A 16037-nucleotide genomic window follows, 5' to 3' on the forward strand; every position below is an offset into this window, starting at 1 on the left:
ACACAATTTTTAATATTTTAGTTCAAATGTCTAATATTACACGTCAATATAATGCATCTCAAAATACGATTGATTAGTTTTACGTTTTAAAAAAAAAGTTTGTTTGTTTCAAATAAAGTCTTTGGTGTGTCTATATGTTGATTTTTAAAACATACAATGTATATAATTTTATGATTAATAATTAATAAATCAAGAAAACAACGTCTCAAAAAAAAAGTTAAAATGATTCGTTTTATGAATGTATGAGAAAAGTACAACACAAAACAGTAAAAAGTTTAACCTGTCAAAAAAAAACGTCAATTTGATTTTTACAGCTTGATAAAAATTCAAATTTGATATTAAAAATTGATTAAGTTGAACTGACACTTGCTTTGTAAAAAATCAAATACAGTAAAATATGTTATGTAAGATTTTATGTTTTTTTCATCTTAGGAAAGTTACATTTTGTTTGTTTTTTGTAGATGCATACAATCCCATGTTGTCATGTATAATATTAGAGAATAGTAATAAAATTATTAGATCTAAGTAGCATAAAGGAAATTTTTAGCTACTAATATTTTAACATAGATTAAACAACTAATAAATGCAAAGCCCTGAACAGAATTATCTTAATACCAAAATCGCTTGATGATATTAAAAAGAAGATAAACAACTAATAGAAACATCGTATCAGAATTAGCTTGATATCAAAATTGCTCAAGAAATATTGAAAACGAAAATAAAGAACTAAAAATAAAACAACGGATGCCTATTACCCAAATTAGATACTTAAAAACCAATATTTAAAACGAAGCTAAAGTAAGTAATAGTATCAGTAACAAACATAGAATGGTTTTTATTTTAGCATGTTCTGACTATATTGTTTACGAAGATAAAATAAATTAGCAACAATAGATCACCTTAAAATTCCATACATAAAAACTAATACTTAAAACCAAGACAAAACTAGTGATAGTAGTAGTAGCAAAAAAGATTGGGGTTTTTCTTGCATGTACTAACTATATTGTTCACGGAGAGAAAACAAATAAATACTGCAATAGCAGATCACCTTGAAACTAGATACATAACTACTAATGTTGGAAACGAAGATAAAACAAGTAAATACAACTTGATAGATCACTTTGAAACTAGATACATAACTACTAATGTTGGAAACGAAGATAAAACAAGTATTTATAATAATATTAGATAATCACAATTTTAGATACATAAATACTTATTATAAGTATAAATATACAAATTTAAAATTAAATGGAATAATAAGGCAATTATAGTATCGAAAAATTTTTATTCATATTAACAGCGACAATAAAACAACTAAATTCAGAAATAACAATATAGTCACACACAATACTGTATTTCTGTTATTTACAAAATATCAAACCCAAATAACATAATATAGCTGTAAACATTTACTTTAATTACAATATTTTAACTAGTTTAATTAACGATTACAAAAAAAATAGGCGAAATGAAAATAAAAATTCATCAAAAAACTAAATACGACATAAAATACATATTTAAATCACTACGAATGTATTTAAAATATAATTATTAAAGCAGAATATGTTGATAATATAACACTTCTTTAATAAAATAAGTAATCAGAAATGGTCTTTTTTATTGTCTCATTGGTTGTTAAATAATAATGTTCAAAACTTTCTAATAAATTTTATTATCTAAATAGCTTTTCAGAGTAAAAAGATAAAATAATATTTTTTACCCCTTTCTGTTATGTCTTTCCTTCTTTATCACAAACATTCTTGTAAAATAAATTACCAAACGGACACTGGTGCTGTTACAATAATGAATAAAGACCAAAGAGATATTTTGAATGATTTAATAGAAAATATAAATTTTAATTTTATCTTAGGAATTATTCTTATAGACAACGTAGAGCATCTCGGGCTAGTATTGGAAAGTGAACTGGTAGGCATCTATGAAAACACAGATTTATACAAAATTTTAAAGGTGGAATTTCTTCCAATGGATAAAATCGATAATGATGACACGTCTTTCTGTTTAAAACATCTTATACATACAAATGATTTTTATATAGCAAAAAACAATTTTACCGATGATGAATTTATCTGGAATTTGCACATGATTCAAAATTTTATGAATTGTAAAGCAGAAAACGGAAAAATTATTCTAAAACATTCTCCAGATAATAAAAAACAAAATTTTAATATAGGTTTTTTAATATGTGGATTTTTTACTACTAAAACATTTAGAATTGATAATGACTTTTTTTCTATGAAATTATTATCACTTGTTTCTGGTAATAAAATGGGGACAAGACTTTTATCCAGAGGAATAGATTTAGAGGGAAATGTATCATTTTTTGTTAAAACTTTTTTTGAGACAAAACGTAATAATAAAAAATTTTTTAATATGTCTATACTTAGAGGCTCAATTCCATTGTTTTGGAAGCAGAAAAACAAAGGAATAAATGGCAAATTGTATTTTACAGGAAATAGAAGAGAAATGGAAGCTTCTTTTGATAAGCATTTTAATAAATTAAATAATAAATACGGAAAAATTCATGTAATAACTCTTCTGGGAGAAAAAAAAGACGAGAAGATTTTAAGCGATGCGTACACAGATTTATTACAGAACAAAAATATTAAATTTACATCTTTTGATTTAAATTCGCATATTAGCGAGTTTGACAATTTAAAAAATTTATTTTTTTGGCATTTAGAGAAAATAGACAGAGATGATTTAGTCTACAGAGTGAATTGTATTGATTGTCTCGATAGAACAAATTTGGCACAATTTTTAATTTGCAAATATAAACTAGACAAAATTTTAAGAAATAGTACATTAGATAAAGTTTTACAAGAATGTTGGACTGAAAATGGAAATGCGCTTAGTAACTTGTACACTGGATCAGATGTTATGAAAAAAGAACTATCTTTAAAACAAAAAAGAAGTTTTATGGGAATGTTTGATGATTTTGTGATCTCGGCCACAAGATTGATCAACAATAGATTTACTGATAAACAGAAGAATAAGACGATAAATTTGCTTTTGGGTAAAAACTTAGTAGATATGTAAAATATTTACAAAAAACGGAAGAATTTTTAGTAAATATGTAAAATATTTATATAAGTGAAAAATCAAGCGAAAAAGCTATTTTTAGCAAATATACGAAATATTTATTAAATATAAAGTTATGTGACACAACAATAAATTGGTTAATTATTTACATTACGCCAATATAAAATACGAAATGTAAAAGAAAAACATGTTTAATTTATAAATTTAAATAAGTAAAAATGTAAAATAAAATTTCCGTTTTTTATTTATAAATTTAATATATTGACAATAGATCAACTTTGATGGTTTAAATTTACTTTTTTGTTTAAAATATGTATTTAATCATTTTTAAAATAGTCTGCTTTGTTTATTTTTAATTTTCGTGTTATTAAAATTAATTTTTTAAGTTTGCCGTTAAAATATCCCATAGATGTTTAATTTCATAAACAAATTTCAAAGCAGCCAAAAAATATATTCTTATGGTAAAATTATAAGTATCAAAGAATCAGTATATATTTTGGAGTATAAAGGATCATTTGTAAAGGTCTATTCTAAAGATTTATACTATGTAGGAGACTGGTTAATATTTTATGGGAATATTGATGGAGATACTATAAATGCAGAATATTTAGAAAATATTTCAGGTGTTGATTGCACTATTATGGAGAAATTTATAGATTTCTTAAATAATAATATTGTAAATTAAATTTTTCGGTTGTAATTTTTGAACGGCTATTATTTTTTATATTAAAAACGGCCGTTGAATTTAAAAAATTTAAAAATATCGGTTTTTTATTATGTAAATAAATTTTAACCTGAAAAAATAAGCATCGTTGGTTTAGTGGTATAATTATCGGTTGCCATCCGATAGACGTGGGTTCGATTCCCGCACGATGCATTTTTAAAAAATTATTTATTTAAAATGATGGTGAACGGGCCCTGATTACAAATATTAATCTTGAACGACATCTCAAAAGATCCTCGTCTAACTACTCCGCAGGGGTAACCGTCCGTGAGCTTTTCATAAAACAAATTATAAATTTCTTCTGCTTTGCTTTTAACAATTGTGTCTGATAATTTTTTCTCAAATATTAATAAAATATCTTGATTTTTTTCAATGACAGTTTTGGTTGCCATATCATAGATTTTAATACCAAGAACTTTTTTAGCCAAGAACTCTACGTTTTCTATCGTATCATTTTCGTTTACTCCTACAAAAATAACAAGTCCATAGCCAATAATATTGAGTATATCTGTTTCTGTTTTACAAATGGCATACTTTACCTTCTGACATATGATTTTCATTTTGGGGACTTTTTGTTTATATTTTTGTCTAAATCTACGTGTTTAAAAATTTCGTAAATGTCATTTTTTATAAATTAAAAAAGGAATATTAAACAAATATTTTTTTTTTTGAAAATTGAAAAATAAAAAATAATAATTTTACTCCATTGTGTAAACAAAGACCCTGGAAAAGAATGCGACTAGTTATACAAAAGGTGAAAAGTGGAGAGGTTTTATACAAAGAAATATCTCATTGTAAAATAAACGAAGGACATATTTTCTATATTGGAATAGAAAATAATGACGGTCTCTCACAAATAGAAGAATGTACAAATTGGATGATCAATTTTATAACACAGTCTGGGCAAGATGCGCTGCTTCTCTCTCAATTTACACTCTTTGCGAAATTTAAAGGTGTAAAACCTTCGTATCATAGGGCGAAATATGGACCTGAAGCAAAGGACATTTTTTACGGATTAGTTGATAATATAAAAAAACATACTTCAAATAATATTGGCACGGGAATATTTGGTCAATGTTTAGATATTATCTATACATCAGATGATTTAACAACAATTTACAAAGATTTTAATGAATAAATTTTCGATTTTTGTAAAAATTCATCTAATAGTATATTTATATTTAAACAAAAATTTTAAACTACATTTATCATGAATGTGGTCAATAATATTTTTATTGTCGACAAAACTCATCTATACATTGTTAAATTATATGTTATGATAACTGATTTTTAGTTCAGTATGTTAAAAATTGATTTATATGGCTTAAATCAAGATATTTACAAACCAAAATATGTAAAATATTTTCATTTCAATTAGGCACATGCCATATTATTATATACTTTCTCTTTGCTACTTCCTTCCTTGGCTTTTACGTTTGCATATTTCAGGTAAATTTACCACGATAGACGCAAATAAAGAAAATTGTCTTATGATTATACAAACCTGATATTAAACGTTCTTTTATTGACAATATTCTGCAGAAAACTTCAACTTTATAATTTTAATACCTGTTGAGACTTTTTAAATCCACATAAATGCTAAAAATTTTCAAAAAACTCATTATGAGCAATTTAGGTCTTAAAAAAAATATATGGCCTTTAAAGTTTATCTCATGGATCACGAACAACTTTTTATAACATAATTTCTGTATTATACACTTTTAGTGGGTCGGCTAAGTTCAATAGATGCATACAATTAGACTTTCGACAGTATCTTAACAGAGAAAAACTATAAGAATTAAAATGCAAGCTTTTTTAGTTAAATTTGAAGTTATATTGATTATTTATATGTGGGCTTTTAACAAAGAACAAAAGCTTTTTAATGAAATTGTTCATACAAGTAACCTGCGCTTCAAAAGTTAAACGTAAAAAAAATAATAGTATTTAGCAATGTTGCCTGTATTATTCGTCTCTGCAAAAAAGCAATTTTATTAGAGATATATTTAGGCATAAATTGAAAGCGACAAAGGTGCCTTTAGCACAGTGGTAGAATGCAATGCTTCCATTGAGCAATGGCTGGATTCGATTCCACAGGGGCAACAAAATTGTTTCTACTTTCTATGATGCAGATGGAACAACTCAGATGATGAAAATGTCCACGATAATCATTAAGTTGATTCAATGAAACTTGTGTGTGTCCAGCCACAAGGGGATTAGCATCTAGTGTAGAAACGCACCTCAAAGCCAAAAAGCAGTATCACCCTTTGGTGACTTAATGATACATAAAAGTCTCTAATGGGTACGGCCTAGTTGGAGCCCATGGCTGGTGCACTCTAGGGTGGGATCCTAGAGCTAACTAAGAGACTAGACGAAGTAGGGCAATTGAAGGTCTCGTGGATTCTATCCTACATGATTCTGTAACACGGTGTCCGAAACTAGTGGGAGACTGGTGGTCAACGCAGCCCAATAAAAACGCCGGGCCGGGGATGTAGTCGTGTAAGGGGCCGTGTGTGCAATACAGATGATTGTAGGGACCTTTGAGTCAGTACGATGATGTCTCTCCTCGGGTTATAGATAACCATGCCCGTTAAGTATATCCGCTGTGAGGTCACTCTGGACGCGATTTGAGGTATAAATGGAAATCGTTCTCCCGGAGCCAAAGTCCAATGGATACGGCGGAGCTTGCTGCACCGGCAAGTTGTATGGAGGGGGTTTTAGTGAGTAAGAATCTCACAGTACCAGTTGAATGAGGATCACACCCAAATCCCTCTGGTCCCCATGTGAGGTTTCTCCCTGCCTCTTACTTGCAAGAAAAAAAAAATGAAAGCGACAACATAAAAGATTTTTTTGTTCAAGGGTTTGCATTTTTTTAATTTGTGTTTTTGTACTTAGAATTTACAATTTAGACAAATCCCAAATAATTGTTAACTTATTTTAAATATTTACTAGAAATTTAATTTGACTTTAAGGTTTATATGTACCACATGTAACTACATAATACGCGATTCAAAAAAATTTTGCAAAATTACATAGTCTCAATAAAACAGATAAATTAAAGCCCAATAGTAAACATAAAAATTAAAACAATTGTAATAAGAACAAATATCTAATATCACACCTGTACCTAACATAAATCGCAATAATAACTGCCTCGTAATTGAATTAGTATACAGACTAAGTCGATTTGGTAAATTTAGATTGTACTGCTAATATCTTTATGAAATTAAATGTACTATGTTGGTTTTTAAAAAATTTATGATATAAATCTAGGTTTTAAATAGCTGTCGACGTATGCTAAAAATGCAATAAAACTTTTTTTATTATTAGTAAAGATACTAGATACAAATAATAATAGCATATTTGATGTATATCTACAGTACATGTTTAATTAAATAAAGGAACCATAGTACAAGCAGGCATTAGACAAAAAATATACTGAAATTATATTATAAAATTTTGATATATACGAACAACTGCAATACTAACTATACATTTGCAATGAAATCAAACAAAAATCGCAACATTTGTTTTCTAGACTATCGTCAAAAAAATGTATAAGAAAATTTTTATTACCTTATATCTATAAAAATAAAATAAACACCAAATGTCTATTGAAGGTAAAATATATTAAATTAAAAAGATTGTCATATGAATCAATATGTGAATAGGTATGGATACACAAAATTAATATTTTAAATATGTTAAGTATTAATATTAGAAATTATACTGTTATTTGCCAGTAGAGTACTACTAAAGATAATAATTTACTCTTCCGAATTTATAAACTATGTGAATTCTATTAAAAGGGTAACTAGCATCAATGGTACAACTCAATTTATTATGTGTTTTTGTTATGTGACAAAACATAATGAAGAAACTCTCAATAATGATATATGTTCATTTATACTTTGACATCTGAAAGATTTTGTATATTTATGGCATAAGAATAAAAAGTGACAGTATAAAATTTATACACATGGGTCAAAATGTGTAATTAAAATTATAAAAATTAATCAAAACATTTTTAGAATTATAACTTTCAAATGGTCAAACTTATTTTTCAACATTTCTGTATGGGTTGGCTGCATATACTGCCAGCGAGTTACATAATAAATTTTCTAAGATACAAGTATTTTTTTTGAGACGTTAGATTATTATCCAAATCCAAAGACACAAAAAACCTAATGACAATATTTGTTATAATTCAATTTGATTTATATTAATATATAATCGATTTTACGAAATCAATCTTAAGTGTCAACCTTTGTTTTGTTAGTAGGCATAAATTTTATTACTTGCAAAAAAATACTAGATAAAACTTTAAGTATTGCATCTGCTTAATATCATACGAGACAAATTTATACTTTAGATTCCTTATTACTTGTAACATGATTTTTACAAAGACCGTATGGTTTTCCCCACTAATCATTATTATAGTATAGATCATAAAGTAAAATAAATTTCATTATCCAAAACATTATTTTTACTGATAAGCTACATATAATATAAATTCAAATTTTATATTAAACTCTTTTATTAGAGCACATCAAATACGTGTTAGTCGGAAATTTATTAAATATTTTTAATATTAGTATGATCGCCAGAATAATAAATTATGCACTAAAAGTCAGATGTTTTTGCTTATGCAAAATCTTATAAATCCTTAAATTCTCAGACGATCCTCGCTGCACTTAAAAATATAAAAAATAATAAGTTAAAAATTTTATATGAATAATACTTTTTGATTAAAACTTTCTTAAAGTGCGACTAATTTTGTCTACATCAAATCTATTTTGTTAAAAATATTTTATCCAAATGAGAAAAATACGATGTGTAACAATCAATTTGTAATATAGAACATCAGTATAAGTTTTATAGTAAAGAATGAAAAAAGGCACTTTTAATAAATACAAAAATCATTTTGACTATGAATTATTAGAAACAAACACAAAAGTAATCTATTTATTTAAACTTATATTTATATTTTCCACCAGACCACAATATTTTTGTTGTATTAATCAACCAATACAGAAATATATATTTAATTTTCTTAGGTTTTTTGTTTCTTCGTAATGCATTTTACGATTCATCATATGGCGTATTAGCGGTCTTAAATGTTTAAATGTATTCAGTCAAACTTCGGTTATTAATTCTTTTTTGTATATAATAAATGGAGATCTTTTAAGTATTGCCTATTATATAATTCACATCAACACCGCAGAACAATTAAATATTTTTGTGGTTACGACCAGCGTTGTTTTGTTAAAAAACCAATGTAAATTTTTTGAACTATAGAAATTTTACAAATTTAGCGTTTTTAAGCTATGTTTTATATTCTTGGACTAAATTAAGTGTTGCAAGCTTGTGTAAATATTTAAATTTGTCAAATTTTGTAATTGCTGGAACTAAAAAACATTAAAACCTATATTGTTATTTTTAAATTAAATTTTTATAAATAGAAAAAAACTGTATATTGTGTTAACAAATAAATAATATAAGAATCCATTTTTATTTGTAAGTTTAAACATCATCTTGTCGATTTCACCACTTTTTAGTTTTTTTTGAAACTCGTCATTTCCTCCTATAAACTCGCCGTGCACAAAAATCATAGGAAAGGTGGGGTGAATATATTTCCTAACATAATTTACCAATTCTGGATTCGATTTTTCCTCAATTTCTTTAACACCGTATTTAAGTCCTCTCAAGGTTTTTAATGCAGCTTGGCTATGTGGACATTGGGCTCTATATATTATTGTAATATCCTCTTTATTTAATTTGTAAGAATATGGAGATATTCTACCGACACAAATGTAGACACACGTGAAAAACGAAATCCATTCCATATTGTTTTTGTAGCAAACGAAAATAAAATGCTGGTGTTTCAAAATGAAACATATGTTTTTTTTATCAATGAGATTTTGTACTTTGGAAACATTTTTTATTTTAATTTGTTTTATCTCAGGTATTATGAGACTGTCATTATTTCTTCCCATAGCTTATATTTTTGTGTCTCGTGCTGCCATTTCTTCAGCAGAAATTCCTAAACAATTCCTCGCTCCCGGAATAGTAGTAGTGCTTTCCCGCGCATGCCATTTCAGTACAGAATTAGCAAATTTTTTACGACGAAATAATTTCCCGCATCAAGAAATTTACGTGGAAGACGACAAAGAAGCTAATGATTACATAGTAAAAAATTGTGATGGACGAGTACCATGGGTATACGAAAATGGACATAAAGTAGGAGATGGTATATTTTTTATGTCCAAATATCCACATTTACTTCCCAACAAAAATCTTGCTAAATCAATGAAATTACTTGACAACGTTCTTGATCGTCAATGTATAATTGGTAAAAATTAAATTTTATATTTTTACCCCATGTTAACTGACAATGTATTTTCATTTACCGTTATTTTTTTTCAATATAGTTTTGTAAAATCTCAAGATACATTTCATAGTTATTTTACTGATGAGCAGATACTAAAAAGTCTAGACTTAATAAAGAATGATTCTTTAATTGTACACAAAGCATTTTCTGAGAACGAGTTTACAGATAAACAACTTATAGAAGAGGCTTCGATTTACGAAATATTTAAAATAAAACGAAATGACGAACTTGTGGCCTCTGTATATTTTAAAAGGAACAAATATTACACAAAAATCAGTACACTTTTTAGAACATACATAAAAGAAGAAGAAGGTGTGGAAATGTATTCCTTATTCGTTAATGACGCATATAAAGGACAGGGGTATGCGAGGAAGTTAATATATTATGCTTTGAAGTCTTTGAAATTACATTATAATTTTGATAATAATTTTATTATAGGATTGCACTTAAATGAAGCAGATAAGTTTATGAACATATCATTTGCTATGTATTATGCCATTAATTTTGATAGAGGATCATTCGTTGATCTTGGTCCCTCTGACTTTGCACCTAAATTTGAAGAATATCATAATTTCAAAGATCCTATCATGGTAGCAAAAAATTACAATATTTGTAAAAATGAAGGATGTTACTTTGCAATGTTTGGCAGATATTGCAATTTACTTCCTTTTAACCCTATTAGAAATAAAACAACAAAAAATAACGGCGAAAATCTTAGAAAAATTTTAAAAAATAGAAAAAATCAGAAATAATTAAAGAAGCTGCAGACAATAAGTAAAATCATTGGAATTAGAGTTCTATAAATAAATATTTAATTAAAAAGAGGTAAATTTTTTTACGATTTATTTATCATTTATTACACTTTTTGATCTTGCATCTTTATACTCTTTTTTTACAAAAATATTTCTAAATGTTTTTAGTATCATAAAAGTCCAATACCAATGTAAAATATATAAAATAAATAGACAACAAGCACATAAAAAAGCATCTAATGTATACGCTTTCTTAAGATATTGGTATGTTGGATATAAAATCCAATATGGATAAAAAAATATACGACTCAAAATGAAAACTGCGGTGAACATAGCAAAGCCGATATTGGCGTATAATGTATTATTCATGTATACAAGTAGTTTACTACACTCTAAAAAAGGATCGGCTACGTCGTGTAGTCCCATAACAACAATCCCGACTCTAGCGTAATCTTTACAAAATGATAGGGTTATGAGAGATATAGTGACTATATGATGTATTATTAGTTGATAACGGTCTTTACTGTCATATGATGACAGAAGATATAAAAATTCTGTGAGATAAAAGGAAAATTCGACAATGTAGTAAAAATAAATTTTTAAAGGGTAAGTTTCTGGCCCGAAAGTTAAATGATATTGATTAGTATCTTTCGACCATGGTTCATAATTCAATACAAAGTATCCATAAATAGATACAAATCCATAGAAAAAGATCTTTGAGATACAAGCTTGTGCTTTATTGTTGTTTCCTTGAAAAACTTTATTTGTAACGGATTTCCATATAAGTGATCTCAATACTATAAAAATATTACAAAGAACAAAAGATGCACATAAAACAGGGAAATACCAAATTTGTGCAGGTTCTCCACGATCCATTTTTTTAAAATTTACATGTTTTAAATATATAAAAAAATATTTAATCACCAATAAAATTTTCAAAAAATTTATTCACGAAACATTAAAAATTATTCTTAGTTAAAATCTTCGTTTACACAATAAAATGTATTATTGGGCGGTTTTGACATTTTTAATCTAAAAACATTTAAAGACTTTATAATTAATATAAATCAATAATAAACTTTCTATAAATCCAAATCATTTAAAATAATTTCAAATTTTTTTTTTATGTTAGTAAACAAACATACCAATATATTACATTTTTTATTAACCCTATGGACGTACCAAATGATAATCCTCAAAACACATTACCAACAGAAGACGAAATAGAACAGATAGCAAATTCAAGAACTGGATTATTGAGTTATTTCAAAGTTGCTAGAGTCGAATTTCCTAAATTTTTTATACTCGGCATTATGTTTGGGTTAATTAACTTTATATATTCATTTATGAGAATTTTAAAAGATTTGTTTGTAATGGTAAGACAAGATCAAAATTCTATAATGTTCATGAAGATTTTTTATGTCTTGCCTATATCATTTGCTTCTATTGTTCTCATACAATGGCTTATGCAAAATAGATCAGTATCGTCAATATTTAATTTATTTTTAATAACGTTTACTGCTTTTTTCTTTGGACTAGGCGTCGTATTTCTGTATGAGAAAACACTCTTACCTTCTGGCTTCAAGTTTAAAGATGTTTTCGCTGATCATAAAGGAGGTATGAGAGGTTTGAATGTTCTAAAATATTTTTTAATTACTGCAAATGAACCAGTGTCAACAATAATTTTTATAGTAGCGGAAATGTGGGGAAGTTTGTTAATGGCGTATCTTTTTATGAGTTTCTTAAATGAAAGTTGTACAATCAGACAATTTACAAGATTTCTTCCACCTTTTTATATTATTGCTAATTTAGCTTTATTAATTTCCGGATTGGTTAGTAGTCAATTTAGAGAATTGAGAAAAGGCTTTACATACGCACAGAATCAGGTTCTTTATTCATCAATATTCATCATATTAGGCTCAATTTGTCTTGTATTGTTGTATATGAAGTTTTATTTCGAGACAAAAGTCAATGCTATACCAATATTTTTATCTTCAAATACTATTAAAAAGAAACAGAAAGTCAGTGTAGGCTTCCAAGAAGGAATAAGTATTATGATGAAATCAAAGTTATTGATGTCTCTCTGTATAATTGTTTTTTTCTATAATATTACATTCAATTTAATTGAATCTGTATATAAAGCTGGAATCAAAGCGGCCTCAAAAACATTGGGTCTTGAAGTAGGTGAATATTCTGCGAAATTTAATACTATAGATCAAATTCTTGTAGCAGTGACGGTTATTACGTTAAACTTGTCAGCATTTTCTACATTAATAGAGACAAGCGGGTGGATCACAATGGGACTTCTGACACCACTAATGACTTTATTAGGCACTATTATTGTATTAGGAGCATCTATTTACAATTCAGGAAAAGAAGGTCTAGCCTTTTCTTGGATATCTTCTGTATTCAAACATGCTTCATATATTTACAGTATTGAAAACTACAGTGGAATGTTTTTCTTGGCTTTTATAAAAATTTTAAAATATTCTGCCTTTGATATTTGTAAAGAGAAAATGGGAATGAGGATCGATCCCGCACACAGAGCTCGATTTAAAAGTGTATATGATGGAATTTTCAATAAATTAGGGAAATCAATTGGATCTTTGTATGGATTAGGAGTCTTAGTTGCATTAGATACAGACAATGTAAGAAAAGCCAGTCCTTTTACATTGATAATTTCACTTTTATTGATTTATATTTGGATTAGAGCAGTGATTTATCTATCGAGAGCTTACAATGAGTCGATAAAAAATAATTCAGATGTAGATATTGATCTTAAAAAAGAAAGCAAGAAGCTAGAAGCAGAATAAATAAATTGTATAGATATAAAATTTTTTATTTTTACATTTTCAGTATTTTTTTTTGTCTTTTTTTGTATTCTATAAATTCTTCTTTACAATCTTTTAAAGATAAGGCTTCGTACACAGTCAGTAATATAAGATAAGCTATTAAGGTCATAGATTCAAAAATGAGATAAAGTAAAAAAGATAATTTCATTAATTTCAAGTATATGAAAGAAGACAAAATACAAATTATTATCATTTTTGTTGTAAGTTTCATTATGGGCAAATATATTTTTATTTTTATAAATTTTTAGGACTGGACTGTCAATTTGTACCCGCACTCACAAGAATAAAAAACTGTTTGGCCTTCGTCTGCTGATCTTAACTGGGCTGTGTTGTACATCATTTCTTCTGCGTTACAATTCGGACATTGGTATTTTATTTTCGCTCCTTTGACTTCGTTGATTTCTATTTGTTCTTCTTTTTCTAAAGTTTTTTGCATTTTTATAGTTTCTATATTTAAGTGAGTTAATTTTGAATTACATCTTGCGCATTTTATTTCTGAACTATTTTTTTTTACAGTTATTATTGTTCCACATTTACAAAACATGGGGAATTAAAAAATCATTGAAAAAGACAAAAGAAAATTTCAAGATCCGACTTTCTTTATGATCATAAACTCTCTACATCTTTGTGTAAATAATGTTTAATTGCATATATTTTAATATCAAATAAGCAAATAATATTTGAAAAGTCTCATTAATAATTTGCAATAATATTTTATGCTTAGAATCAGATAGTCTGTTTTTATTATAAAAAAATAAAAATTTGTTATTTATTATTAAAGCAAGTTTAAATATTCAGTTGTACTTTCTTACAATTCAAAATAAGTCAAACAAGCAGATATAATTTATGGTATTCGTATATCTATTTGAATTATCGGAAAACATTTCTTTGTTGTTATTTTGAGCACGATTATGAAATTTTTCATTTTTGTTACATTGTAGTGTATCAATGTACAGCGATTCAATAATATGTATTATAAATATTATAATGTTTTTAATCTTTCATTTATCTCGTCTTTCTTGACTTTAAAAAAATAAATCTAATATTTCTTGTAAGAGTTTAACCATAATCAACCAAAAAGATTGTAGTGTAAATAATTACAGCAAACATCTTTTTAATTTGATGCTACAATAATCTTTAAAATTATTTTTTGTTTATAATTTACACACTTATTAATGATTTTAAATTCAATATGTTCTTAAAACCTATGCTTTACTAATTTTTAGAATCTGTATTTGTACACATAAAATTTTTTTTGCTAAAAAATTTCTTTGATCTATTAAAACGATCTTATAAGGTTACCGATGTTTATTTGTCTGTTTATTTTTACCATAAATTTTTTTTTTATATCTGTCATGACCTCGAATCTTTAAGTTCTTGATTATTAAAATAATTTTATTAAATTCTGATCCAAAATGATATTATTTAAATGATAAGAAGCTTTTGAAACTATAGAAGTCAAAATAAAACATACCGTAATTTTCAAGAAGTCCGAACTTGAAAGCGAAAATTAATAATGCAAATCGAGACGAAAATAAATATTTGAACATTCATATTTTTTATGCAATGACGTTGGTAGGTATCAAACCACATCTAAGAACAGAATGACTTCGGGCATTTACAACCAAGTTTAAGCTTAAATCCAAATATTAATAAAAAAGACACAGAGAAATGTTTTGTTGAACTACAATATGAAAATCAATGTTGACAAGCTTATTATGATAAGGAAGCAAGTTATAACCCTTTCTAATTCAGTATTATGCCACATTGGTGCACTGTTATGAAAGTTTTAATTCCAAATTAATTTTTAAAAAACCTTCTTGGATTTAATAATTCGTTTTTTTACTTTAAGAACTGCACAATAGTAGACTTAAATCCTCTAAAAATTCTAATTGACCTTTATATATTTATTGGCTATAGTTTGTATGGTTTTTGTAAGGCCAGTTCCTCTTTTATTGTGTTTCGTTTTTGTGGTCTAACAGTTTAATCAACCAGGACAATCATAGAGAGTTTAAAACGGACATTAGACAATTTATTAAGTAATAAACTACTCAATTAGCAAGAGTTAGACCAATTTCTTGCTTTCAATGTCAAATATTTTAGTCCAATATCACAAATATTAAAATTTGACATTTAATCAAAAAACTTAGTCTAATAAACAAACACGACCTACTTTTCGTAAACAATAATATAGATTTTAATCTTATAGTAGGATCTCATTTCAGAGATTACTAAAACTTATTATTAACTTAGAATAT

The 16037-nt window shown here is 26.6% G+C and overlaps 10 protein-coding genes and 1 non-coding gene across 11 annotated transcripts; 7 read left to right on the top strand and 4 right to left on the bottom strand.

Annotated features, from left to right (window-relative positions):
* Positions 1 to 1734: 1734 nt before the first annotated feature.
* VNE69_07022 (phosphoinositide phosphatase) lies at positions 1735 to 3060 on the top strand (the record flags this gene model as incomplete). Its single annotated transcript, XM_065474026.1, has 1 exon — positions 1735 to 3060. One exon carries the CDS (start codon positions 1735 to 1737, stop codon positions 3058 to 3060), a length of 1326 nt encoding a protein of 441 aa, XP_065330098.1.
* A 412-nt stretch (positions 3061 to 3472) lies between these two features.
* Positions 3473 to 3748, top strand: VNE69_07023 (protein TEN1; the record flags this gene model as incomplete). Its single annotated transcript, XM_065474027.1, has 1 exon — positions 3473 to 3748. The coding sequence occupies one exon, from the start codon at positions 3473 to 3475 to the stop codon at positions 3746 to 3748; it is 276 nt and encodes a 91-aa protein (XP_065330099.1).
* A 121-nt stretch (positions 3749 to 3869) lies between these two features.
* On the top strand, positions 3870 to 3940 carry VNE69_07902. The gene has a single exon. It is a non-coding gene; the product is annotated as a tRNA-Gly (tRNA).
* Positions 3941 to 3951: 11 nt separating this feature from the next.
* Positions 3952 to 4347, bottom strand: VNE69_07024 (D-aminoacyl-tRNA deacylase (DTD); the record flags this gene model as incomplete). Its single annotated transcript, XM_065474028.1, has 1 exon — positions 3952 to 4347. The coding sequence occupies one exon, from the start codon at positions 4345 to 4347 to the stop codon at positions 3952 to 3954; it is 396 nt and encodes a 131-aa protein (XP_065330100.1).
* A 173-nt stretch (positions 4348 to 4520) lies between these two features.
* Positions 4521 to 4925, top strand: VNE69_07025 (D-aminoacyl-TRNA deacylase (DTD); the record flags this gene model as incomplete). Its single annotated transcript, XM_065474029.1, has 1 exon — positions 4521 to 4925. One exon carries the CDS (start codon positions 4521 to 4523, stop codon positions 4923 to 4925), a length of 405 nt encoding a protein of 134 aa, XP_065330101.1.
* Positions 4926 to 9228: 4303 nt separating this feature from the next.
* Positions 9229 to 9630, bottom strand: VNE69_07026 (glutaredoxin; the record flags this gene model as incomplete). Its single annotated transcript, XM_065474030.1, has 1 exon — positions 9229 to 9630. One exon carries the CDS (start codon positions 9628 to 9630, stop codon positions 9229 to 9231), a length of 402 nt encoding a protein of 133 aa, XP_065330102.1.
* A 124-nt stretch (positions 9631 to 9754) lies between these two features.
* Positions 9755 to 10147, top strand: VNE69_07027 (glutaredoxin-like protein; the record flags this gene model as incomplete). Its single annotated transcript, XM_065474031.1, has 1 exon — positions 9755 to 10147. One exon carries the CDS (start codon positions 9755 to 9757, stop codon positions 10145 to 10147), a length of 393 nt encoding a protein of 130 aa, XP_065330103.1.
* An 18-nt stretch (positions 10148 to 10165) lies between these two features.
* Positions 10166 to 10927, top strand: VNE69_07028 (N-acetlytransferase; the record flags this gene model as incomplete). Its single annotated transcript, XM_065474032.1, has 1 exon — positions 10166 to 10927. One exon carries the CDS (start codon positions 10166 to 10168, stop codon positions 10925 to 10927), a length of 762 nt encoding a protein of 253 aa, XP_065330104.1.
* A 90-nt stretch (positions 10928 to 11017) lies between these two features.
* Positions 11018 to 11803, bottom strand: VNE69_07029 (ceramide synthase; the record flags this gene model as incomplete). Its single annotated transcript, XM_065474033.1, has 1 exon — positions 11018 to 11803. One exon carries the CDS (start codon positions 11801 to 11803, stop codon positions 11018 to 11020), a length of 786 nt encoding a protein of 261 aa, XP_065330105.1.
* Positions 11804 to 12099: 296 nt separating this feature from the next.
* Positions 12100 to 13740, top strand: VNE69_07030 (ADP/ATP carrier protein; the record flags this gene model as incomplete). The annotated part of the gene is made up of 1 exon (XM_065474034.1): positions 12100 to 13740. One exon carries the CDS (start codon positions 12100 to 12102, stop codon positions 13738 to 13740), a length of 1641 nt encoding a protein of 546 aa, XP_065330106.1.
* Positions 13741 to 14023: 283 nt separating this feature from the next.
* VNE69_07031 (DNA-directed RNA polymerase I subunit RPA12) lies at positions 14024 to 14323 on the bottom strand (the record flags this gene model as incomplete). Its single annotated transcript, XM_065474035.1, has 1 exon — positions 14024 to 14323. One exon carries the CDS (start codon positions 14321 to 14323, stop codon positions 14024 to 14026), a length of 300 nt encoding a protein of 99 aa, XP_065330107.1.
* Positions 14324 to 16037: the final 1714 nt, after the last annotated feature.

The sequence above is a fragment of the Vairimorpha necatrix genome, chromosome 7 (assembly GCF_036630325.1).
Source record: "Vairimorpha necatrix chromosome 7, complete sequence".
Taxonomy (NCBI): domain Eukaryota; kingdom Fungi; phylum Microsporidia; family Nosematidae; genus Vairimorpha; species Vairimorpha necatrix.